This window comes from Cheilinus undulatus, linkage group 5 (assembly GCF_018320785.1).
Source record: "Cheilinus undulatus linkage group 5, ASM1832078v1, whole genome shotgun sequence".
NCBI classification, from domain to species: Eukaryota; Metazoa; Chordata; class Actinopteri; order Labriformes; family Labridae; genus Cheilinus; species Cheilinus undulatus.
This window is the reverse complement of record NC_054869.1, coordinates 44291203-44317476: the sequence shown is the minus strand read 5'-3', so window position 1 is coordinate 44317476 and position 26274 is coordinate 44291203. Positions and strand designations below refer to the sequence as shown.

At 38.7% G+C, this 26274-nt stretch overlaps 3 protein-coding genes across 14 annotated transcripts in view; 2 read left to right on the top strand and 1 right to left on the bottom strand.

Annotated features, from left to right (window-relative positions):
* The first annotated feature begins 862 nt into the window (after positions 1–862).
* Positions 863–9125, top strand: mthfd2 (methylenetetrahydrofolate dehydrogenase (NADP+ dependent) 2, methenyltetrahydrofolate cyclohydrolase). 2 transcript variants are annotated; one of them, XM_041788508.1, is made up of 8 exons: positions 863–1056; positions 5304–5488; positions 5620–5742; positions 5848–6000; positions 7300–7407; positions 7498–7590; positions 8209–8334; positions 8427–9125. In XM_041788508.1, exons 1-8 carry the CDS (start codon positions 977–979, stop codon positions 8573–8575), a joined length of 1017 nt encoding a protein of 338 aa, XP_041644442.1. In that variant the 5' UTR covers positions 863–976; the 3' UTR covers positions 8576–9125. The 2 variants fall into 2 exon arrangements, with proteins under 2 accessions (XP_041644442.1, XP_041644443.1); XM_041788509.1 differs by having other exon boundaries at positions 1020–1158.
* Positions 9126–11022: 1897 nt separating this feature from the next.
* On the top strand, positions 11023–15888 carry arl6ip4 (ADP-ribosylation factor-like 6 interacting protein 4). Its single transcript, XM_041787332.1, has 5 exons — positions 11023–11316; positions 12452–12778; positions 13510–13627; positions 13834–13903; positions 14372–15888. Exons 1-5 carry the CDS (start codon positions 11145–11147, stop codon positions 14426–14428), a joined length of 744 nt encoding a protein of 247 aa, XP_041643266.1. The 5' UTR covers positions 11023–11144; the 3' UTR covers positions 14429–15888.
* A 47-nt stretch (positions 15889–15935) lies between these two features.
* The window catches only part of LOC121509716 (membrane-associated phosphatidylinositol transfer protein 2-like), a 172163-nt gene continuing 161824 nt past the window's right edge, over positions 15936–26274 (bottom strand). For all 11 annotated transcript variants that reach the window (XM_041787320.1, XM_041787329.1, XM_041787327.1 and 8 more), the window contains 7 exons: positions 26003–26119; positions 25683–25799; positions 25453–25601; positions 24308–24457; positions 24035–24215; positions 21412–21540; positions 15936–21252 (listed from right to left, as the gene is read on the bottom strand). In XM_041787320.1, the coding sequence (XP_041643254.1) occupies positions 20875–21252; positions 21412–21540; positions 24035–24215; positions 24308–24457; positions 25453–25601; positions 25683–25799; positions 26003–26119 (1221 nt within the window). In that variant the 3' untranslated portion in view covers positions 15936–20874. The remainder of the gene's footprint in view (positions 21253–21411; positions 21541–24034; positions 24216–24307; positions 24458–25452; positions 25602–25682; positions 25800–26002; positions 26120–26274) is intronic.

Sequence of the window (26274 nt, the reverse complement as noted above, 5' to 3'; positions counted from 1 at the left end):
AATACCTAATGTCTATTCATCTATTACAGATAATAGTTTTGTCTTATGGCTTCTATCTGCATACTGAGTACTTTGTAAGTTAACAAAACAAGATGTATTTAATAACAGGGAATGTGTATACAAAAACGTGATGTTTAAATTGTTTTCACATTTTTCTATGGTTTAAAGAACAATTGCTTACATTTTTCCATGTTTTTATCTTAAGTAATCTTCACATCTGTATATTTTGTGAGCAAACTTTGATTTGAAATTTTGAATTAAGCAATCGATTTTCAAACCCAGACTGGCCCAGCTGATAGAGAAGCATGATTCGTCACTCCACAGAACACGTTTCCACTGCTCCACATTCCAGTGTGGTGTGCTTGGTATTGGACTTGATAATGGGAGGCCTGCATGGTGCTGTTCTGCCATGGAAACCCATACCATGAAGCTCCTACTTGAGTTTGTATTAATGCCAGTGTAGATTCTCATCTCCGTGGAATATTCAGCAGGGATGAAATTTCACTAACGATCTTATTGCAAAGGGGGAATCCATCACAGTATCATGCTTGAAGTCACTGAGCTCCTCAGAATGACCTATTTTGAATTTATACACCTGTGGCAACACGTCTGATTGAAACACCCTAATTCAGTAATTAACAGGTTTAATTAACACACTTTTGTCTAGATAGATAGATAGATAAAATAAAAACATTACATTTGTATATGGTTTATGTTAGACTGAACAGCAGCAGCAGCAGCTGGGCCCCCAATGTTTCAATGGAAATGTACAGTAACTGTGGTTTTTAGGGGTGTGGCAGGGGAGATAACGGTATTGACGTCAACGCGGTACGTAAAGGGGGGGGGGCCTTAAATCCTCCGTGCTCTTCTTCCTCTTCCACAGACGGCTCTCTCTCTCTGTCAGCGCGGTCAGTGCAGTGTGTAGCGTGTTTCATAATCGGCCGCGGTGTCTCTTCTCGTCTCTCAGCCGGTCAGAATGGCAGCCGTCAGGACTCTCAGGAAACTGTGCCAACACTCCCAGCACACCGTCTGTAAGCTGCACACATCCGCCTTAAGGTGAGTCCTCTAACGGCTCTCTTGTCTTATCTCCTCAGGGCGCATTTAACACCACTTTAACGGCATGTTCGTCGGCTTTTACCTCCCAAATGATAAGACAGGGTATTGTATATTTAATATATTTCTTCGTTTGCTAAAATACTGCAATGTTATACAGAAATGTGAAAGAATCTACCTTTTATAAGGAGGTTTAGTTTGATTTATTGAACTAAATGTCCGCATTTGCTCACATTTGGTGCGCCCCTAGCGGTATGCCGGTAGAATAGCAGCAGCTGGCTGGCTGATGAAATCGGTCTTGGTGCTTGCACCCCGTGGCTTGGGGAGCCAGGTTTCAGCTGGAGACCGGGGTAGTGGTCTGCACACAAGAAGGATACATGCATATGCATAAGGACCATTGTGTGCTGAATCGCGTAGGATTGTTTTATTTTCACCTGGAAGGCATGCAGTTATACTGATTGCACATTTAAAGCATCCCGTTAAGGTAACCAGTACACTAGAATTTAAACTTTGATATGAGTCAAAATCAAACTTTATCAACACAGGTTTTGATACCACAGCAACACAAATAAACGTCTTAAACAACCCATACAATTTTTATTATTCAGCCACTACGGATGCAAAAAAATGTGCAAATGCATTCGAAATACTTTTGCACAATTCGCAATCGCGATGTCAGGCTGTGCAATTATGAAATCGCATAAAAGGCTGCAATTATTTTTGTATTAAGTAGTACTTGAAAGATTTACAAAAATGCTTACAGAGCTGTTAAGTTTACAATAGCGACACTATTGCACATTGAAGTAACTTTATTTTTAAAAAAGAAAACACTTTATTCCTGAGAAAATATTAGATTATATAAAACTTTGCATTTTTATACTACTTAATATTTGTTTTGATTCTGGGAAATACACACTTAAAAACTTCCATTATTCTCATCATTTTCGTTGATAACCATGTAAGTAGACTCATGATGCCCCGTATGTAGTAGATCATAATTGCAAATGCAAAATGCAATATTATCCAGTATAACTGCAGTTGCACATTATTACCAAAACGTTCAATACTAATTAGAATAGGATATTTTAGTTGTTTACTTGCCTTTGATACTAGTAAAGGTTGATTGATATAGATGTTTATTTACAGATATAAATAATTGGCTATTTTCTATTTTTACTGGCCAGAAGGTGCAAGCAAACTCCAGCGCACTATCTGAATCGAACATTCTGTTGGCAACAAAGAGCTTTACGAGGCACTTTTAACACAAATGATCACTAAAATTTGAGATTCTGTCATGAAACTGTGATATCAAAAAGTATCAGAGTATCAAGAAGTATCGGAGTTATTTTTGTGGAGACAAACTCCTGCACACCATTTAAACTGCACACATGGACATTGCTGAAATATTGCTGTTTGCACGCATACATTGGGAATATTTCAGTATCAAAAGTTACCAATGTATTTGTACAATTTCCACAGTGTGCAGTAGTGTAGTTTTGTGTATGTTTTAAAATTTAAAATTTCTTCACTTTTTGATTCAGCCAACTGTTAAAACTACGGAAATTCTATTGTGATATCGAAGTTATCACATAAGTTGACAACTTTACAGCCCGTCCCATGCAGGTATTTATTGGAAACGTGCTGGCTGCAGCATGACTTTGTTACAAATGAACTAATTTTGAACACACTACAAACCTCGTGTGGCTCCTGCACATGATCTGTGGCTCCTGAAACCCAGTATAGATGGTTGAAGACCTCTGTCACGTTTGTGCATGGTTTATGACCTTATATCACAACTTGTATATGACTTTCAAGCAGTAAGTAACATCCAGTAGAGCAATATTATGAGACAAGAGAAATGCCTCTTTATATGTTTATATGTTATGTTCAAGGAGGTACTCCTGGTTTTAAACAATTTTGCTTTATGGAAAAGGGACATTTATATATAGATTAAGTATGAAATGCAGAGGAACCGCCATTAAAAAAGCCCAGAAAGACGACTCAATTCTGACTTGATTTCTCCGTAGATGTTAGGATGATGCATTTATGTTGACTTGCATTTGAAAAGAGAGAAATTCCCTCCATATATAAATCAGCATAGAGCGGTTTGGTGCCCTGCTTTGTCGACACATTTCCTCAGGACCCCGGTGCACTGGCCTCTTCAGTTTTAGCCCACTTTTGGAGACGATGTGATACTTCTCTGTGAATTTTAATGAGTTTTGACAGAATAAAAAGGCTAGTTACATCACTCCTATGGCTCATTACTCCCCAGTTATTGCCCACTGATCTCTGTCTGTTGTTACATAATCAGTGACTGTCTTTGGAAACTTTACATAGCAGGGCGGGTCCACACAGTAAAGTATGTCTATGAGTTGAGTCTACTGGCTGCCTCACATTGATAACTTGCACATGTGAAGCTTCTTATTTCTTCCTGAGCTGGCTTGTGATACTATAACTGTGCAGTACAAGTGGAGCATGTGGTTCCGTCAGGTGGAGAGGTTAGGACGTCTAAAATTAGAGGCTGGAGTTGGTGCTTGTCCAGGCTGAGTGGTTGAGATAGATTACAGGCGTCTGGTATCAGGAGTTCTCATTAAAGGTTATTAATTAGGAGCTGTCAAAGAGTTAAGGGTCCAAGTTGTACTGTAAAGGTTTGTCAGTTGCTGTAAGGTTGTCAAAATGTTCAATACTTTGATACTATTTGATACCACGTCTTTTAAACAATATAATCTTTTATTTTAATGATTAATACTATCAGAAAGTACTGGAAATCCAAAAACTACATGCATTTAATGAGATGAGGTAAATTGAGAGTGGTAGAAAGGAAATGAATCCATCAAAAATGGCAGCCAAACTCCTGCACACTTTCTTAACTGTTTAACTATCAGGGAAATTTGGATGCTGCCGTGGCTCTTCATACTCATAAAGCAACAGCAAGTATGAAGAAATGGAAATCTGACTAGAATTTTGAGAAGAAAGCATTGGCCGTGTTTAAGTTTTGAAATTGTACAGATTTATGTGCGCAATTTAGAAAGCCTACAATAGTTAAATGCATTTTTTTTGCACACACTGGTACATATCAGAGTGTATGGCAACCACGGGTGTGTGGGAATACTTGGGTGATAGCAACCTGTGCAGTGTGCTGCAGTGTGGCAGATGGACCATGTAAATCCTTCCAAGACTCTTGTTAAATAAAAAAAATGAGCACATTACAGTTTGTATATGAAGTAGTACTGCCAATCAACTGTAGGTGGCATTATGACAAAGGAAGATGCTGAAATGTAAAAGTGATCAAGCCAGAACCAATATTTGTTGAATAAAATACAAAGATAATGGGATGTATTTTGTGGGAGTTGCTACTTGCAGCTTACAGTAGGTGGCGCTACAGCAAACCATGAAATTATCATTTAAATGTGTTGAGGGGCAGACCCTGAAATTTCGCATACTTGTGAAATTTGAAGCAAATCAGAGGTTTAATATCAGAATTACGCCAACCTCCTTTGAAATTTGCGAGATATTGAAATGCTCACCATTGGTAGTGAGGCATCCTTTAATATAAGATTAGAATCTGAGCTCAGTAATGGGAATCAAAAAATGGCCCAATTGCACCTCTCCCTAATGCCAGTACATGGCGCTACAGCAAAGTGATAAACATTTTTTGACTGTAGACGTTTCGTATGAGTTATGGCAACTTCCTGGGAAGCTGGTGAGATGTTCCCCATCGCCTGTGAAGCGTCTATTTAATAAACATGTCTAGTCAAATAGGGAGGATTTCAGTAAAAATCTGAGCTTGATATGTTCAGCACAGTGAGAGGAATAAACAAATGACCCATTTGTGTCACTTCCTGTTGGTAGTAGAGGGCGCTATGATGAGATGTTTGCATGTGGGCGTGTTAGTGTGATAATGTTTTCTTGCCAAAATTGTGGAAGAACACGGAGTGATGTGTGCAAAAGTTAAAAGAGGTTAAAGTAATTTGGCACCATCATAAACACCTTATTTTGAAATTGAGATGAAGCTGGTGGACTTCCTGTTGGTATTTCAGCTTGAATCCAAGAGGCTTTTTTGTGACCAAACATCATAAGCCTGGATTGAATGGTGTGTGGGGGCTGAATTTTTAAAGAGGAGACATGAAAAATCAGTGGAGGAAATGCATAAAGGATGAAAATGCATATGCTTGTATCGATACTTTTTCCTAACATTTTGGTGTGTAAATATCTAACTCTGATCATTTTCTTATGGATGTCCTCCACAGACAAGAGGCGGTGGTCATCTCAGGAAGGAAACTGGCACGGCAGATTCGGGAGGAGGCCCGGGTCGATGTGGAGAACTGGGTCTTAGCAGGCAATAGGAGACCCCACCTGAGCGTGATCCTGGTGGGAGACAACCCAGCCAGTCACTCCTACGTCCTGAACAAGACACGAGCTGCAGCTGATGTCGGTAAGAGAGAGAAAGAAAACGCCCACTCAGCTCATTGCTGCGTGTAAACATGAGTTTTCTGAGATACGACGACAAAAGAACAAACTCTTTTCTGTGTTTTGAAGTTGTTTTCTTGCTTTAACCTCCCACAGGGATCTCCAGTGAGACGATTCTCAAACACTCAGACATCAGTGAGGAGGAGTTGTTGGACCTGATCTACAAACTCAACACAGATCATCGTGTGGACGGCCTGTTGGTGCAGCTGCCTCTGCCAGGTATGGAGGAAAACTGGAACACTTGACTGCATGTGCTGGCAGCAGACATGTAAGAGGATCGAGGTGTGCTAATGGGTTATCATGTTTTTTTTTTTTTTCTGGCAGACCACATTGATGAGCGGGCTGTCTGCAACGCTGTATCTCCCACCAAGGACGTGGACGGATTTCATGTTGTGAATGTGGGTCGCATGTGTCTGGATCAGTCCACCATGCTTCCTGCCACCCCTTGGGGTGTCTGGGAAATCATCAAACGAACAGGTAAATGGAGCAACCACTTCCTTATAGCATTGAAATGCTGCTGAACAACTTACTGGCAAAGACCAGGAAGAAAGAACTATGAAAGTAATGGCACCACTTAGTCATTCAGTTAAGGATGCATTTTTAGATTCTTAGAAAGATTTAAAGGAAGTTTGGCTTTGGATTTGTTATTTCATATCACAACTTTAGAGTTTAAATAATTTTAGATAAGCTTGATTATGATGAGCTGAAGTGTGGCCAGGTGCAACTTACATACCAGCGAAAACAAATACAAAACATAACAGGCAATCACGATCAGATTAGGCATAAAATAATTAAAAATAATAAGACTGTGCAAAATTTTAAAAAGGATTCATACTGGAAAAAAACAGCCCAATGTATAAACTCTGAAGTCTTAGAAGTGGGTGGCTCCTTCCTACATATCGTTCCCAGCTCTCTCCTTGTTCCCGCTCTGTCCTCTGTCCTATCTGAATAAAGGCATAATAATACAAGCTTGAAATAAAATTTAACAAGGTCTGAATCTACTCATATGTAGATGCTTAAAAAGTATAGCCTTTATTTAAAAACCTCAGACTTTCAGCAGACCTGATATTTAGTAGTAATAGTTTTATTATTTAGGATTAGGGCTGGGCAAGAAATTTAAAATTAGAGTAAATCGCAATATGGCCTGCTGCAATTTTCACATCGCAGAAGGTACAATATTTGTTTGACCTGAAATTTGTGTCAAAATAGCCGTTTTAAACTTTTTTTTGCAGCAGAGATGCTATGCATGACATGTCATGCAATCATTCAAGTGCCAGTTTTTTTTAGAATAGTCTTTTTAAAAAGTCCTACCTTCATTTTTGTACTTTTTCTTAGGTAATATGAGAATGAAAAAACTCCTTCAATGCAACAATTATATCCAATTTGTAAAACAAGTCTAAATAAATAATATAATATATAATATATAATATATCTAAATAATCAGAATTAGATATTTTAAAAGATTTTTTCAGCCCTTGTTTAGGAGTGAAAGAGAGTTGAGGAATAATCGCAATATTGGAGAACAAAATTGCAATTAGATTATTTTCCAGAATCGTTCAGCCCTACTCATGATCAAGCTGAACCTAAGTGTGGATTTGAAATGAACACAGCTGCTGTTTGTCTTTCTTTTGTTCTCAACTGTGGGTTAAAAATTTCATTAATTTTTCTTAAAGCACTGCCGTCGTTCATCACATTTACAGAGATTTTAACATCTTAAAACACTTGGTATTAACTTATGTAAAACTCAGTCTTGACAAACTGCCTTATCCTCTGCAGGTATTCCTACTCTTGGGAAGAATGTGGTGGTTGCAGGACGCTCCAAGAATGTGGGCATGCCCATTGCCATGTTACTGCACACAGACGGCCGCCATGAGAGGCCTGGAGGTCGGTTTTAGTGTACCTGTATGTCTTTGTGTTCAAATACAAAGAAAGTATAAATGCATGTGGTAAATGTACTTAATCTTTCTGTTGCAGGTGATGCCACAGTCACCATTTCTCATCGTTACACTCCAAAGGAGCAACTTCGCCATCACACTCAAATCGCTGACATTGTTGTGGCAGCTGCAGGTTTGTTGCACTTCTTGCAGCTGTTTTCACACATTTACTCCTGAAAATATTAGGACAGCTTTCACCTGAAATCTTCCTGTAGTGCTTATTTATACATGTCCTTAATTGTCAGCTGGGAGGCGGTAGGTTAGACTCTCAAAAGATGCAGTGAAAATCCAACATGGTGGACAAAGTAACACGTTCTGACACTATAGTGACAGTTTTTGCCTTCATATCAATGCTATGTGCCACTAGGGATTAAAAGTGCCACCAAATTAGTGGTAAAGAACATACTGAAGAGCAGAAAAGGGCGGAACAACTTCATTTAATGTACAAAGACTACACCAGTGGCATGACTTAAAATCTCATCATCCCCTCCCGTTTGCTTGGGAGAATTTTCCTAAATATTTCTGCTGCACTTACATATCAGCTCACCCATTTTTTGGAAGTTTTACAAGGCTGGTAGAAAAGAAATGCGAGTGAAAAAATATCAGTGTTTGCTTTTAAACATGCAGCTTATCAAGAAGTTTCAGGAGATTTGTGCATATGTGAAACCACCATAAGACTGAATTAGAAATCTATCCCTCTTTTAGTTGATTGACATTTTTGTGATCTAACTTTTCTGTCTGTTTTTATCAGGGATTCCCAACCTCATCACGGCTGACATGATCAAAGAGGGAGCAGCGGTGATTGACGTGGGAATAAACAGAGTACAGGACCCAGTGACTGGGAAGAACCGCCTGGTTGGAGACGTGGACTTTGAAGGTGAGGCTGCGGGATGAACGAGGTCATAACTCTAAGGGTGCCCTCGTTGTCTCGGGTGTCTGTAATATCAGCTTTTTTCTGTCTATATTCAGGCGTGCGGCAGAAGGCCGGCTTTATCACTCCAGTACCTGGCGGTGTGGGGCCCATGACCGTGGCAATGCTCATGAAGAACACTATCAAGGCAGCGAAGAACGTCTTGCTCTATCCTCCAGAGAGGATTCGCATGGCGGCAGCGTCTTAATAAGATTAAGAAAATCGAAGCAACGGACACATTCCACCCTCCTCTTGACGACACCGCCCCGCTCGTTTATATTTTACTGGGAGCAGCCTGACGATGAGCTCCCCTTGCACAGGGACTGGAAAGATGATACAGCTTTAAGGCTCTTTAACCTTTCCAAACTCCACGTCCAGCCATGTTTAGACTGTTACCATCACTCATGCAGCACAATGCTACATGTAACAGAGTACTGAATATTTATCGACTGCATTACGAATTTCTGTTAAATGAATCTTGAAAGATTGTTTTATTTATTGCTACGCTGAATTAATATTTAAAGGTGAATGGAGGAAGCAGGTCACAGTATTTATCTCTGAGCTGGTTTACAGTTTCTGAAGAGCCGAGTGAGGACTGTCTGTCATGTTTCTTTCACTTGATTTAGCCTGATGTACCATGAAGAGTAATAAGGGCTAACATCATCAGGAACAAGTATGTTTATCAATATACGAGCTTTAAAGATTCACAATTGCCTTTGTAAAAACTTTTAAATAAATACTACAATTATGTTCGCACACTCATTGTCTCTTTCTTAACTTTGTGGAATAAATTCAGTTTTAAGACTTGCCTTACATAATCTGATTTATACTAAATCCATTCAAAACGTAATGCAGCTAAGCTGCCCCAAGAACCCATTTTGACACATTTCTGTCAAAAAAAGACTATCCGTCTTAATTTTGATTGGTAAAGTCACAGCAGAGAAAGCCTATACAAACTTGTTTTCACCAAAAACATCTATGTAAGAAGCAGTGGTTTACAACTGGTCTGTCAGGACCAACAAGTAGGTCATGGAGTCAATTTCAGTGGGTCGCAAATATGTGCCTGGCAACAGGGGTCAAAAAGCCTGAGGTGCTTTCTAAACATGGGGGATTTATTCTGTCATATATTTAGTACTGTCTGAGGTCCAAACTTGCAAACGTATATCAGGACCATTCTATAAAATACAATGTATCTGTTCATTTTTGAGAAAAATACTCAAAATGTTTGCGTTTATCAAGTCTCAAATATATGAGAAACCAAACTCGGATTATAAGTTCAAAAAGTTCTACATTTATGAGAAAAAAGTTCAAAGATTTCTAGTTTAACAAGTAGAATGTTTTTACTGAAATTAACATTATATTAAGTTGTAAATTTGAGAGAAATGAAATACAACAAAAGTTGGATCAGAGTTGTATCCTGTGTCCTGTGAGTATAGTGTGTTTTTTTTCATTAGCTTCAGTTCATGGCAATGTCTCCTCTAAGTCCTGATGCTAATGATAATGTAATGATTATAGATTAAATTACAAGTATTGCTTTATTGCTTGGTCCCAGTAAAAAAGTATTATTTAATTAGGCTCACAACTGCTGTACATGTGCAAGGCAAACAGCTTCATCTGATATGATTTCCTTTAAAGAGTCAAAAAAAGAAAAAAACTGTTTAGGTTTAGGTTTTCATAAAGCTGTAACTTTTTAGACTTGAAGTAAAAAAAATCAACAGATCCTCCTTTTTGTCTTTTACAGTTGCCCTAATAGGCTGTCATAAAACTTCTATTTTTTTAATAAAGTACATCCAATCAGAAATGTAGATCACAGTTTTCCTAATTAAGGAGGTGTTAGTGGGTCCTAAGACTAAACCTGTGGTATCTATTAAACGTCATTTCATGATTTACTTCACAAGTGCAAAGCAAATTTTAACAGCCTCAGAGCTGATGAAGTCTCACACGCCCCTGAGCTCTTTGGTGCCGAAAAAGTGGGGCCTGAATCCCAGGTTGGGAACCATCGATGTAGTCTAAACTCTGCAGTATTACCATTCTTTCTACAGTCTATGAGTATTACTAACATGTTTCTTTCTCATAATTTGTTATGAACTTGTAAATATTTCTTAAATCCAGAAGTTAAATTAAGACATTTTTCAAATGGTGCATACTTGTGTTTTTGAATGAAGCAAATTACAACTGGATAAAAACAGACAACAATAAATAATAAATTCAAATTCTACTGACCTCCTTCACGATAATTTATGCCCAAATAACCTGATTGTACAAGTTGCACTGATTGACAGAATGTAGGCTCTCAGTTATCCCGAGCACTGTTAGCATCACAGCACATAGTGTTTGTCTTAGTAAACAATTTTAAACTGCTGAATCACATAAAATATTTATTTATTTATCGTGTATTATAGAATTATCTAATACAAATAGCTAGTTGAGACAATCTATCTATCATACTTTATTTACTCAGTTATGACGTTTGTGTTCTCTTTTTTATCTTTTTGAAATCCTGCGGAGTCTGTTAATGTAAAGAAATCGATTTAATGTAAAGAAATCGATTTGATCACATATAAAATAAATGTAAACAGAAAAGGGCATAGTGGGAACTAGGAACTTCAGTAAGGTACACGACACTTACGCTGACGGAAGACAATCGGTGACGCGCACACTTCCGTAAACGAGCATTAAACAGCTCGCCTCTGCAGAAAGATCGATGGATTAATTCCTCAGAATTAAAATCAAACCAGATTTTTTTGTCGATAGTTATTGGTGTAGTTGTCTCAGATATGGACCGCAGCAGGTCACGTGATAGAGCTGGCAGAGAGAAAAAGCAGGAGAAGAAGAAACGAAGAAGGTCCTCTTCTTCTTCTTCATCATCATCATCATCTTCGTCTTCTTCATCGAGCAGCAGCAGGAGTCGAAGCAGATCATTGAAGAAAACTTCACATAAAAATAAAGGTGATGGCAAAAACAATAATGGCACATTCGTTTTACACAACTATCAAAATAACACCAAACTGTTGAGCTTCGATACATTACTAGTCAAGAAACTGAGACTGGTGTTACGGTTCAGAGAGTGACCATGTTAACTGGTGACTCTCAGCCGAGCGCCACTCTGGAAGGGCTTATAATGAAGAAGTAGAGAGTGCTTTTATCACGAAAGCTTATTTGTCTATGCAGTCAAAGAAGTATTCCATGAGTATTTTTTTAATAATTTACGTTTTGTTTCTTTGTTTCTTTCTTCTTATTTAAAAAAAATGAACATTCTTATTTTACAATGTATGTTAACCAATTACAGAAAACAATATGAGAGCTATTTCACAACTATAAAAGACAATGACAGGCACAGAAAGTATACCATTAGTGGAACAGAATAACAGATACAGAAATTAATCTCTTAATCGTGAATAATCTCAGAATTTCTGTAGTTAATCATGATTAATTGCATCCTATTTTTAAATCACATTTTAAAATTCCTTTATTTTGCATTTAAAACAGTTTTGTGTCATTTTAGATTTTTGTACTGTCTCAAACTACGGGTAATGGACTTCCTTTTTGCACACAGACTTGCAGTTATATGTAGATTGAAAGTTATAACATGAGCTCAATCAGAGGAAAAGGAATTTGTTATGGACTGGAAAGGAAAAAAGGGAATGGTAAACAGGTATTACTCAATAACACAAGCTGCAGATGGCTTGACTTCTAAGCTGTCTGAGTTTTTGAAACTGAAATGAGACATTAAAGAGCAGTAGTGAGCATATTTTACATCACTGGCTGCAGGCAGATGCTGCAGTGTCTTAACCAAAGTGTGCTGAAAGGAACAATAAAGGTATTAGATAAACGCAAAAAAATGCACTAATTGTGGATCTCAGTTAATCACAATAATGCAATTAATCTTAACAGCCCTACTTAGTGTATAAATATAAGGGTTGTTATGGAATTGAACTTAAAGAATCAAATTCTTCAATCAGATGTCTTTGTAAAAATTGTAAGACTGTAAAATATTGCGATGAAATCATAATGTGAACCCACTATTGTGATATGTGCTATATGTGCCATTAAAGTCTCAAAATGTTCATCAACCCCCCCTCAGACCTGAAAACACAAAGAAAGAAGCGCAGGAGAAGTTCCTCATCTTCTTCATCCACCTCCTCCTCCTCTTCGTCGTCCTCATCCAGCGATGAAAAGTCAAAGAAGAAGAAAAGTAAAGCCAAGAAGAAGAAGACCAAGAAGAAAAAGGCAAAGCTGAAGAAACAGAGGAAAAAAGAGAAGAAGAAGAAGGAGAAGCTGAAGAAGAAGAAGGAGAAGAAGAAAGCTGAGGTATCGTCGTCATCTGGTCCTCTTCTTCCACTAGCAAGTAAACCTCCGTCCTACCTGGAGGTGTGGCAGAGTGAAGAGGGGGCCGTGGAGCTCGGACCAGGTGAGACATCACATAAATTAGTTTAAAGTTTGAATGGTAAATAAATAATAGAGATAAAAGTTACACTCCTGACTTTTACCATTATAGTGATTCATTTTTAGTATTGGTATTTGGCTGGCTGACCATTACACCAACAGGGACGGAAATTACATCGTGTTCAGACACTTGCACTTAATATGGAGTTGCCCCCCTTTAGCAGCTTTAACAGCCTCCACTCTACTTGAAAGGCTTTCCACATGATTTTGGAGTTGCCACAAAGTTGGAAGCATAACATTGTTCAAAATGTCTTGGTATGCTGAAGCATTAATGTTGCTTCACTGGAGATAAGGGGCCTAGCCCAAACCCTGAAAACAGCCCCATACCATTATCCCTCCTCTACAAATCCTCACAGTTGGCACAGTGCAGTCAGGCAGGTGATGTTTTCCCTGCATCTGCCAAACCCAGACTCACCGAGCTGACTGCCAAACAGAGAAGCGTAATTTGTCTGCTTTTCAGAATGACCCATTTAGTATCACAGATGTTTGTAAATGAAGAATGCATGGCTAGGTGCTGGATTTTATACACCTGTGGCAGCAGGTCTGATCAAAACACTCAATAGTTATCAGGTGTGGCCAAATACTTTGTATGTGTATCAACAGATCATCATGTTGGATAATATTGTGGCCTTCTTCCAGTCCTGTTTTCAGTCTTCAGGTCATGTTCTGACCATTTTACTCTGTTTCTCTCTGCAGTAATGACCGACGAGCAGAAAGCTCGACTCTCCACGAAGAGGCCACTCACCAAAGAGGAGTATGAAGCCCGTCAGAGTGTGATCCGCAGGGTGGTCGACCCAGAAACAGGACGTACCAGGTGAGCCAAAACTCGGTCAAATCTCACATTTGCAATAATCCACAAGAATCGAGATGTAAAAAATTTGCCTAAAAGTTGTATTTGCTGTCCATATTTTTTTGTTTTTACCTCCATGTCTCCTGTTAAAGTCTAATGAGTCTTTCTGCTGCTGAAAGGTGTGTTTTGTGCTTGAATAAAAATGCTAATTACTGCATGTTTTCTTTCAGGTTGGTGAGAGGAGAAGGAGAGATCATAGAGGAGATTGTCAGTCGAGAAAAACACAAAGAAATCAACAAGGTACACAAGGTTTCTCTCATACTTATATGAAATAAACAGGGCCTCATTCATTGTGAGACTTGTCTTAAATTTGTCCTGAGGAAAAGCTTCAGATTCACAGAGGTGTTCTTTAACAGGAGAAAGGTTAATACTTGTGTTTTTAAATTGATAAATGATGCTGAGAGCTTGTGCATGATTTCCTGATTAACATGAAGTGATTTCCAGTGTTGGTCGATATAAGGAACATTGGTGATTGCCAGAAACTTCTTGAAAATACTGTATGTAGTTAAACTTCTTTAACCACATCCAGTTAGTTAATGAGGCTCTGAGGGATTTTATTAAACTGAGAACTTTCATCCTTGATGCCCTGATTAACACCTAAGACTTAAAAAATGCTCTGTTGGGTTAAATAAATGCATTTAAATTCAATAAAAACCCAACATTGTGCCTGGGATTGTTTTTTTAAGGGATGTTCTCTTATTTTCATAGCAAGCCACCAAGGGAGATGGGAGCTCTTTTCAGAAGAAACTGGGAATCAACAGGTAGAAGACAGATGAGCAAAAGTGGATGGGAAATCAGAAGAGAGCTGCTCCAACAAACACAATTCTTATCACAGTTATAATCACACTGTATAGGACTTATGAAATAGAAATCAGTGAGTTTGTCTCCTCTGCCTTATTGAAGCTTTATTAACGACGAAGATAGAAGATACAAGAGAAGAGTCCATGTGTGACTTGAACAAGATTCAACTGATATCAGGAGAATTTAAAACTTTGATATGACACGAGTAACAATTGAAGATATTTCCAATTGTTTCAGTAACAAGAAAACAAACTAAAAGAAGTCCTAGGTACTCAATACTGGGTAATTTTGTGTGTCTATTAACAAAAGCAGCAGGCAAATTCCTAACCTTGCAAAGCAGATAGACTGGCCAGATTCCCTGTCGGTCATCAGGTGGATCTAGTGAAGCTCAAACTGGAAACACTCGTTTCTGTTCAGAGAATGACTGCAGCAATCAGTGTCATTTAAGGAGAAAGAGGCGGTAGCTACAGATATGATTTAGTTGAAATGACTACAAGACTGTAAATCAGTGGTTTTCAACCTTTTTGTGCCCAAGGCACACCAAAGATCAAAGTTGTGACTGAAGTTGTAGTCATGCACATCAATTTTAATTGTTTTCACTGAGAAAATCCCAACATAATAGGCCTACATACACTTGTTCTATGTAAAGAACTATCCATTATTACGACGGCATATTAGTGCCACTCTAGAAAAATAGAAGAGGGTAAGTAAATTTTCAAGAAATAAAGACTCCTTTTTTAACTGTCAGGTTAAAAAAAGTCATTAATTTCTAAGAAATAATGAATTTTTTTTACTTTAAAAGTGGATAATGAACATGGCTCAAAACTGAGATTTGAAAAGCTAGACACTTTTGAGTTTCTAATGTCAAAATTTAAGACTTTTTTAACTTGGAAACTTGAGGTTTTTTTCTTGTAAATTTCCTACTTTTTAAACTGTGAAATTCTGAGCATGTTTCCTTGCAAGTCTATGACTTAAGAATCTCAAAAATAAAGACCCCTCCAGACCCCTGGGGATACCTGGACTTCAGGTTGGGAACCTCTGATTGAGGCTGCAGTCCTCAACATACTGGCTGCAGGTTTGAATCCCTATTCTCTGCTATTTCATGCGACTTTCCACCCTCTCTACACGTCCTGTCCCCGGTCAGCTGTTGTATCAAACACAGGCAAAAGGCCTGAAAAATAATCTCTGAAGAACAAAAGATTCTTGTTTTCTTTTTTAAAGCCATGATCTTGAAAAAGTGTCAAATGTTGATAACCTTTACCTGGAGAATTTCTTTACTTGTTTGCACACTTAATTGTTTACACTGATTCCTGTGTATTTATTCTGTCAGTGATTTAAGAAAAATTAGTGTATTTTCGTCACTTTTTGGACCTCTAAATAAACAGTCATTTTTGTTCAGTACCACTCAATCAGTCCATTGTGTTCTCTTAATAGTGTGTAAAAAAGGCCAAACAGACAGATTTATCTTTATGTATTCTTTATACACTGTACATAAAAACACAAAGGAATGGATAAAATGAAGTTATCCAAAACCTACAAGATTCACACCCTGTACATGAAAATATTTACCATGTCTGTGGTTTATATATGTACAGTAAACAGAAAGCTAACTGTTGCTTTAACAGTTGTGGCGTTGCATTGACCCGGGGAACAGAGCTAGAGCTAGAGCCAGCAAAGGATTGCCTAATAATTGTGAAAATTGATTTCCATTACAGTCAAAACAAACCAAAGCCTTTAAGAAAATATGGCCGTCTCCTGTTTCCACACACAGTCTCTCTCTTCAGAATCGGGGAGTGAGCAGCGTTCATTTTCAACACAATGACCGATGTAAGGCAGAGAAGGGGAATGTAAGGCCTCTGGTAATGTGTGGGTGGGTAATCGATCGAAGCCACTGTGATAACCGCACCACTTCGTTTTTACATTCTCTGGACTTTAACGTCCAGGTGATTATTTCTCTGAGGAGGGGATTAGGGGTCAGAAGATAAAACTTTGGGGTTTTCCCTGCATCATCTGTCCCTTCTTTATCAGTGTACTATCAGCAGCCTCTGAGGAAGTCGTTCGTGTGGCTTTAAAGCCCGATCTGTGAAACAGACAAAATGCAGAGGGACTGAATAAAGTGTGAAACCAGACCTTCACTGGGAAAGTCACTGATATAAAGCGATGGACAAAATCTGGTAGAACTTCGTTTTAGTGGGTCCTAATTACCTAGTAATAAGTTGGCATTTTACCAAGAATAACTCCAAAATATGGTAATATTAAGGAAATATTTACCTAGTAATAATGTAATAATTGTCAATTAATTCCTTGTAATATTGTGGCAATTCTCTGGTAGGTGGTATTTTACCTTAACCCCCTAACCCTACTTGAAAATTATTCAGGTGGGACTTACTTTAATTTAGTGGGAAAAAATAAAGAAATCACCTTGGAATTATCAAACAACTTATAAAGAATATTATCGTCTTTTTTCTAAGAATTACTTTTCAGAGAATTGAAACAATATAATGAGAGTCAGGGTAAGGGTTAGGGTAAAATATCACCTAATTGCCAAAATATAACAAGGAATTACTTCAGAATTTGTACATTGTTACCATGTAAAAACTTTCTTGATATTACCATATTTCTGATTTATTACTTAGTAAAATGCCAACTTACTACAGGCAATTACCACTGTATACATGAGAAATTACTGGATAATTAGGGCTGAGGGCTTACATATGGGGACACTTGACTTTTTTGCCATTATTTTCACTGAAGGTTCGTCTGTGTTCAGCTCCCTCTGCAGGTTGTCGACTGAATAATATGCGCCTGTTGATCTGATTGTCAATGCTGTGACAGCCTGTTTTATGTGGTGATTTTTTATAAATAATATTGCACGTTTCCCCTTTATTTAGGCCCAGATTGGTCCATTGCACTCAGCTCTGTCCATGCCTTATTGAGGGACAAATAGTCATCATTAAAAGGAATAAATAACCCATTACCCTTTACTGAAGAGTGTCAAACAGCATAAAGTAAATCTCAGCTCTGCGTTCCTACCGCTGACAGCATATCATACAGAATTTACATTTTGCAGATTAATCTTCATCTAAAGAAGCAGCAGAACAGAGAAAATAGATCTTAACCTAAGAAGGATTATCTATGAGCACATTCAACGCCTCATTTACAGCATGGGGATAATCAGAGAGAAGCAATAGACCCCAAATTTCCAAAATAGATAATAACAAACATACTATATGTGTCACAAGATAGCAGTTCTGTTCATACAACTCTGGTGATCTGCGAGAAATAAAGAATAAAAATACAATACTGTGCAAGGCAAAGAGCTCTGCGACGTTTGGCTGCTGCAACTGAAGTTTAAAGAAAAAAAAAACACCTAAAAGTAATTTTAAAACACATTTTGTTCACAAAATCCATACATTTTAAAATATCTATGGTCTTAAATAACAATAATTATCATCGTCTATGAATAATCCTGAATGAGGCGGTGTTTACCCCGGAGGAAAGAAGACACTTGAAGCTGGTCTTCAGTGGACCAGATACCAGATCTGCACTGTAGAAGAACATCTATGTACACGCCTCATTAAGGCAGTCAAATACATACTTACACTATGTATTCATTTATACACAGGAGAGCCAAGACCCTTTTATCTCCTCTCATGTACAGCGTATCACTCTGTACTTTTTACTTTGGCACATTAACCATACAGTTTTCCCTTTAGCTGAGTCTTTCTCATTCGTTAAAGTGCAGAAACACATTATCAGTGAATCACTTTAAAACCAAAGAAAAGTTTCCTCTGCAACCAAAGTTAAAGGGAAATTTATCTGTTTCAGGGAGAATTCTTTGGCCTGAGGGACGACGAGAAAACAAGCAAAACTGGACTGAATGGATCACTGAAACATGATTTTAGTCACTGCTGTACAGACTGCAAGTATAGGAGAAGTAAAATCATTTGAATTGGCATGACATGATACCAGATTTTTAAACATTGATATGCGTTAAGTAAAAATCAATCAGTATTGATGCCTGTTTAGATACCACATCCGCAAAAAAGAGCCCCTACTCATCTAATTTCGGCTTATCTACTGTTTCAAATTACAGAGAAATTACAGGTAAACTCATGAAGCTCTAGCTAAAGTTCAGTCAGAAGGACTGTATTTGAATTTACAGTTATTGATAGTTTTTCTAAATGGGTACCAGGCTCAGAACCCTTCAGCAATCATCTATCTGCCTCCATCCTTACATTAATTTTCTGTTCATCCAAGGCCGCGTCACGGTGGCAGCAGGCCTGGCAGACAATCGTGACACTCCTCTACCCAGCAACATTTCCCAGCTCCTCCTGAGGGATTTCAAAGCGTTTTAAAATAAATACAATAAATAATCCTTCCAGTGAGTCCTGAGTCCACCCCGAGGTCTCTTCAAAGTTGGACGTGCCTGGAAGACCTCCACAGGGGGATGATCAGGAGGCATCCTGACTGACTGGGTAGAGGATGAACCATTCTCTCTATAGTCCATGGGACGTATGTAGCAGCAACAAAGGAGTTGTGAAGCTCTGTGGGAGACAGTGACTTCTAGTGGGAACATTTTTCAATGTATACTCCAATGTAACAGATGTATGTAAATATGAGGCCACATAGATCCATTTTCTTAAGTACATAGAGCATAAATAACCCTTTATTGTTGCTTACCAAAGTTGACTTCTGCTTCCCTCTGTCTTTTGAATAAGCCAAAGCCTCCTCAACTGGCTTCTTTAGATGTTTGCTAGCTTCTTGTCCAAGGTCCTAACTCTCTCTCTCTAAAGCTGACTCCAGACACCCTCATGAGGAAATTCAATTTGACTGCTTGCATATGTGATCTAATTCACTCAGTCAGCTCATGGCCATGTGTGAGGATTGGAACGATGATTGCCCACAATCTGATTCTACTCTACTCTTGAGAAAGACCCCTGGATACTCTAGCTCCCTCCCTTAGGGCAAAGAGTCTATCCCCATTGGGAGAGAGAGGAAGTCATAGTTCGAGATGAGAGCCACTGCTTTAAACTTGAAGGTCTTGACCCCTTGTTCAAGCCACTTTGCACTTAGCTGCAAACATCCCCAGTGCATACTGGATCCAACAGACCAGCCTCATCTGCAAAAAACAGGGATGAAATAAAGGAGCTGGTCTTACCCATTCCAATAGAGTTGTGCCTGACCATTAGTCATAATCTTCCTGCTTTCTTTTTAAAGAGGATTCTCTCTAGCCTTTAGGTTCATTACAGTCACCGCAGTTATGCATGCCCCTCTTTCTCCCCATCATTGCCCAGTCTTCAGGGTCATCACCCATCAATTTATCTCTCTTCATTGTCTATCCTGACTGAGGTGTGATGTTTCCTTACTAAAACGTCACCCATGTTTTTGTACAGTTTATTTACGAAGGTTTTTTACGATTTATGACATATTTAACCCTCTAATACACCCCTGTCCCATGAATAAAATTATATGTTCAAATGCTCATTACCTTTTCAGGGCACAGATGATGTTGTGATTAAGTCGTACCCCATGTATGCAGATTGCCGGGTTCAGCTTCACCCTGTGACTACTTTCCCCCAGCCTCTTGTCCCTGTTTCTGACTCTATCCCCTATTCTTCACTATAAAGCATGAAAAGTAAAAAAAATAAATCCTAGGAAAAAAATGTTTGTTACTTTTTGATTCTGTTTATCATTAAAATAACTGAGATTGCACCGGTATATTGTGGTATCAAAATGATCAGGCTATCGAAAACAACCACAACACCAATATTTTGCTTTTAATGTTCATAAATGATGAATTCTTTAAAAAGACCCCAGCAGAGATCAGATTTAGTTTCTCATGATGAGACACTCGGTCCAGTTTTACTCGCTGCTCCTCAGCTCTACTCACAGACGTTAAAATATCTGATCGTCTCATAAAAAGGACAGAGATTTAAAAACACTTTGCACCAACCTCTGTAGTAATCATTGTGCTTGCAGTAGACACAGCAGTCTGTGACAGTGGGGGATCAGACCTGATACAGACTGGGGGCGCCTGGACATTTAACCATCTCTGATCTAAAGGAGGAAAACTGGCCTTGTATTCAAGTCTGATAAATGTTTACTAAACAGTAGCAACAGTCCTGATTCCCACTGTTTACTCTCTGTTTGTGCAGGTTCCTGCTTCAGGAAGAAGCTCCTTTAAATGCCATTTGCATCTTTGTGTGTTTTATAAATAAAGCCATAACGACTGTTCATAAATATCAGTGTGGAGTGTGACCAGCATTAGTTTATGAAGAGTGGTTTGTAGCACCTCGTGTTTTCATCCTGGTATTTACCCTTCATCAGGTGCAGGCCACATATTTGTCACTCTTTGCATTCATCTTTTCCCAGAGTCTCTTCCGCAGCAGTGTGGCATCTCCCTGAACTCATTTGGGGCTAAGAACACCTGGCTCTAGCTTGGTGCTGCTGCTGCGGCCCCAGCAGCTGGCAGTGATGCTCATGCTGCGCTGCGTTGCCCCCTGGCTGTGGCTGTGAATGCTCTCCAGTCGCTCCAGCCGATCGCCGTCTGATTGGCTCTGCGTGCGTTCTGGTTTGTTGTGGATGCTGCCTGTCGGGGAGCTGGGCGCCGGCTGGGAGGAAATGGTGCGCAGCAGGTGGTTCCTCTTCCTAAGGAAGTCGCTGTTGGCGCCCAGGCCGAAGCTGCCTTTACGTAACACCATGCGTGCGCTGCTGGACTTCGCCGGCCGAGAGCGGTGGTTGTACTCCAGCTGGGACAGATGAGCCGCATATCCCTCTGTGATGAACTGTGGAGACAATCAGAACACATTCTGGTTCAGGTTACTGATATTCATATACATTTAATCAAATTATTTATTATCCAAGTATGGAATCAGAATGTCTAGGTGAGAGAAAAAAACACAACAACACAAAAGGAATCAATGTTTCAGATAAAAGTACGTTACCTGGCACTGGTGCTGCATCTTTTTGGAGGGTCGACCAACGATGTAAATTTGGGAGGCAGGGAGGCCGATGGAGGTGTAGACAGAGATGTCTTTGGTTGATCCGTAACCGGCAAATATCCTCATGTGAGCCTGTTAACAGTAAGAAAACTTAGAGCTGCCATAGGCTTTACTGTTTGAAAAGAATCTTGTTAAAAAACAGCACCAAAAGCATCATAACAGAAAGAAAAAGAAACAATAAGAGAGGGCCTTTAAAGGAGTCTGATCTGGAGATGAGCTCCATGAGGTACTGCTGGTTTGAGTCCTTTGCTGCCCCCTATGGACAAAGGGGTAACTCTTATCACTAAGCTGAGTGCATCCTAATGACAAAGGACCACTTGAAGCATTATTTAATTTTATTTTAAACATTAAATCATGGATGGTTGAGAACTTTTTACAGCTTAACCAGGACAAAACTCAGGTTTTAGTCATAGGTACAGGGGCTAAAAGAGGGAAACCATTCAGCAAACTCCGAGCACTATCTTTTAATCCCTGTCAGCAGGTCAAAATCTAAGTGTGACAGGTGATTTGGAGCTGAGTTTCAAGCTACATATCAGCAATATCACAAAAATAATTTCAAAGAACATTTTGTAAGTGTGACTGTTTCTCTAAAGCAAATTCATATAATTACTTGAAGAACTGATTACTGTGACGCTCTACTTTGTGATCTCCTTAAAAGAAAGCTGCAACTACTCCAGAACTCAATAACACAAATGCTGACAAAGAGCAGAAAGAGAGCTCACATCACACTTATTTCAGAGTCTCTGCACTGGCTAAGTGTTTTACAATTGATTTTAAGATTCTTGGATTATTGGTTTTAAAAGTTCTTATCTATCTGATGTGCTTTTACCCTAAGGAGCCCAGCAGAGCCCCCTGGTCTTCAGGAAGTGACCTCTTATAACCAAAACATGCAGTGAGGCATCTTTTAATCACTAAGGCCCCCGACTATGGAACAGCTTACCTGAGGACCTGAGGGAAGCATTGAATGTTAATGTTTTTAAAAGCAAATTTAAGACCTACCTTTTTAGTCTGGCTATCTACTAAATTTCATATCATCACCCATTAGGTTTTTAATAATTAACATTGTAACACATCCTAGTTTAATTTCAGGATTATCTTTTAGAAGTTGAACCTCCTATTTTAACATATTTTAATGAGTTTGCATTCTATTATCATATTTTACATCTTTTAACTGAGCCGTCTTTCTTCTTTTGTTTTTTTAGATAATCTTATTTTATTTTATGTCTACACTTTAACCAAAACTCCTATGTTTCCTTGTTATGAACTTAAGATAGCGTTTCCTCAGTTTGTAAGGTCTCACAAAATCCATTATTTATGTAGCCTGGAAAACCTTCCATAGACGGTGTTTGGGAGAGGCTTTGAAAAAACACTCAGAGGGTGACTGGATGACTGGACTTTTTAAGCGAGCCCAAACTGTTCAGATGGGAGCTTTGCAAGATGGATTCGCCAGTGAGAAACACGGAAATGGGCGAATCCATCTGCTTTGCTTTGACTTTTTTTGCCAACATTGTGCATGGATTGCAGAGTGGGAGAGAGGGGTGAGGTCATGTTTTCCTTTATTTTTTTTCATCTGTGAAGCACTTTGTGCATCATTGTTTTGAATGAAAAGTGCTATATCAATAAAGTTTAATTGAAGATTGATTGACTGAACCAGTTCATGTTAATTCACTGGTGAAGGATCTCATTATGCTGTCTTTGTACATCATAAAGCATCTATTTGACTTGTGTCGACTGAGAGGTTGCCCAAGTTTTCTACCTACCTTTTCATACCGCAAGTCTGTTGTTTTATTGATCAGTGGTATTAAAAGTTATTAAACTTTTAGAAAACTACAGATCTTCAGGAATATTTTAACCAAAATCTGACATGAAACAGAGAGAGCGTAGTGTCTAAACCCCTCAAATATATCGGCACACATTTTAGTACACATATTAGTGAAATGTAGACAATGCACAGGAGTTTTCCTGCACTTCTTGTTAAATAAATATAAGAAATTGCCCAGTATTGTGTGCCTAGGGCTCATGTTTGTCCCCCTGGTGTTTAAACAGGCATCAATGTTTTTTAAGTTTAGTGGAATCCTATCAAAGTCTAGAACTCTGGTATCTTGACAGACCTGAGAGCTTTCTCTTCTCTCCTCAGTAGAGTTGAGAGTCCATCAGATGTGCCGCACACACCAGTTACTCATTTTGTAAATGTATATTGATCAGCTGTAACTGTGTCTGCCCTCTGACATAACCAGCTGAGTGGAACATTTAGTTAACAGCTACAAAGGTTGGTGTGCATGTTTGGTGAGTCATTTGGTGGGTGGGGCTTTAAATGATAAAGTGATACGAGGTAACAGAGGGAGAGGCAGACAGGTTTTTTCCATTCGAGGGTTCATGTTCCTTTCTGTCTCTCTAAGACTGAGGTAAAATTCCTCACAGTCATTACTCATAATGACTGTGAGGAATCAGCATCGAAAGTTTGGTTTTTAATCTTAATGTTTACTTTAAAAACCTACAAAGATCCAGATCCCAAACACATAATCTCGGATGCCTGTCAAACAGCACATTTCTCCTCCATTCTTACCTCGGTGAGGCTCTTGAGGAAGTTGGCTTTGTGTCGGAGCGGGTCGTGGACCAGGCCATCACAGAATGAGACAATGCCATGAGGGAAGTTGTGCTGAGACAGCCACGCCACCACGCGCTGTTTCTGCATGTCTGGTCGCCCGGTCACATAAATGATCAAATAGCCCAAATCCTGCCAGTGTCTGTGATGAAAAGCAGCAGGACAACAGAACTAAGAAGGGTGTAAGGAAACTAAAAACAAAGATAAAACAGTAGAAGAAGAGCAGCTCTGTACCTGACAACGTCTACGGCTCCTGCTCTCACTTTGGGGTCACTGCCCATGATTGACACACTGGCGGCAAACGACCCGTCAATGCTGAACACCACAAACTCTGTGCCACGTGGAATAACCGTTAGGTAGCTGTCAGCAAACGTGTGGTCACCCCTGAGGGATAAAAGTCCAACAGAGGGTTAAAACTGAGAAATATGTGAGGCCAGCGATGTGGTGAATGAGGATAATGAAACACAAACACACAGATATATTACAAAACATACAAAGGACATTCTGTTAGGGTTTGGGGATAGTTTTATTTTTCAAGGAAATTATTCAAATGAATTAGGGATGTCTGTTATTCTAGAACTAAACTCCACAGAGTTATTTGTTAGGACGGCCAATATTTACAGCTGATATAAGTAGCCTTTCAAAGTCAAAATATCGGTTGTAAATATTACTAGAATTTTCATATCTGCCAATACAGATAAACTACTTTTTAAGCTAATATCTGCTGCTACTGATATCATGATGAATATATCTTGCATTCCTAAATGAATGACAATAAAGTTTTCCTTTTTTATATAATCACAGCCTGAAATATACCATAAGTCAAGATGTCAGATAGTAAGTCTGGTCACAGATTGTGAACATGAAACAAGAAAACAGCTGTAGTGTAGTGCATTTTTGTGAGCTTTCATGAAATTTTGAAGGATTTTTCTTAAAAGTTTGGGAACATCTTTTTTGGATCATTTTGCTAAAAATTCACAGAAATTTTTTCAGAAAATCTTTAGATTTTTTGGCAAGGAATTTTCCATAGATTTTTTAAAAAACCTTTCTTTAACGTTGTAGATTTTGTCAGAAACTTTCTTCAAGATTTTTGGAGGAATTTTACTGAAAATTACAGTTTTGTCAAAAATATTTGCGAATTGTTACAGAAATGTAAATTATTTTTCAGGGGATTTAAGTAATTTTGAAACACTTTGGAATTTAGGAGAATATTCCAGGCAAAGTTTTACAGAATTATTAGCAGAGTTTGTTAATTTTCCTGAAAGAAAACAAAAAAACAAAAAAACATCCAGGCATTATTAAATTTCGTACTGGTAAATTACTGGTATCACTGTATCGCTGTGGAGTAGCTCTACAAACAGAGATCAAACTTTTCTCACCTGACCACCATTTTGACTGGATAAACTCCGATGCCCAGACGTTTGTCATCTGGAATGACAAAAGACACACGTCCACTGCTGTTGGTCACCTCTGTGTTGAAGTAGACCCACTCTCCTGATGGAGGCTGGGTCATGATGTGGAGATCAACCTGCAAAAGACGGACAAAAATCTTTAGCACTAATACGATGGGCCTTTCTGGCATCAGTCTGTGTTTTTGCGAGGAATTCACCTTCTCTCCAGCCAGGGTGACCATGTCCAGAGGGCCGTACATGAAGCGTCCCGTCACCACCTGCTGGGAGTCTTCTGTGAACACAGCGTCATTGACACGGTGGTTGGCTGTCACGTTCTGTGGATGGAGGGAAAGAAAATGTTTGTTCAACTGAGGCTTCGTCAATGTTAATTACACAAAAACAAGGAAATAATGTAGAATTTCTTTAGACATTACTTTGGCCTTGTTTTGATTTTTGGATGACAAATGTTGGAAAAAAATCCTATAAAAAGTGGCTGAACTTTTCATGACCTCTTGTGTTCAAGTCTTGTCATACTTACCCTAATTTTCACGTGCGTCCTCTTGCGGAGCCATTTCTCTCGAGGTTTAGATGGGGTGAATTCAGAAACTTCTTTTCCGTCGAGCTCCAGGATGCTAGAGTTTTCATGTCTCATGACCTGGAAGAGACAGGTTTTTGTTTTCAGATATGAAAGCTTTTATTTATTTAAAGACAGGATCATCAATTTGAGTCACAGGATATCCCAAAGCCAAACAATTTTAGGCATCGAAACAACTCAAATAAACAAATATTTAGCAGTTACAGTAATTTAAC

Excerpts from the sequence above, each read along its gene's own strand:
- mthfd2 (XM_041788508.1), top strand. The coding sequence starts at position 977 with ATGGCAGCCGTCAGGACTCTCAGGAAACTGTGCCAACACTCCCAGCAC. Across the intron at positions 5,743-5,847 it reads GGTGCAGCTGCCTCTGCCAG|ACCACATTGATGAGCGGGCT; the intron begins GTATGGAGGAAA and ends TTTTTCTGGCAG. Across the intron at positions 7,408-7,497 it reads CCGCCATGAGAGGCCTGGAG|GTGATGCCACAGTCACCATT; the intron begins GTCGGTTTTAGT and ends TTTCTGTTGCAG.
- arl6ip4 (XM_041787332.1), top strand. The coding sequence starts at position 11,145 with ATGGACCGCAGCAGGTCACGTGATAGAGCTGGCAGAGAGAAAAAGCAG. Across the intron at positions 13,628-13,833 it reads CCAGAAACAGGACGTACCAG|GTTGGTGAGAGGAGAAGGAG; the intron begins GTGAGCCAAAAC and ends GTTTTCTTTCAG. Across the intron at positions 13,904-14,371 it reads AACACAAAGAAATCAACAAG|CAAGCCACCAAGGGAGATGG; the intron begins GTACACAAGGTT and ends TTATTTTCATAG.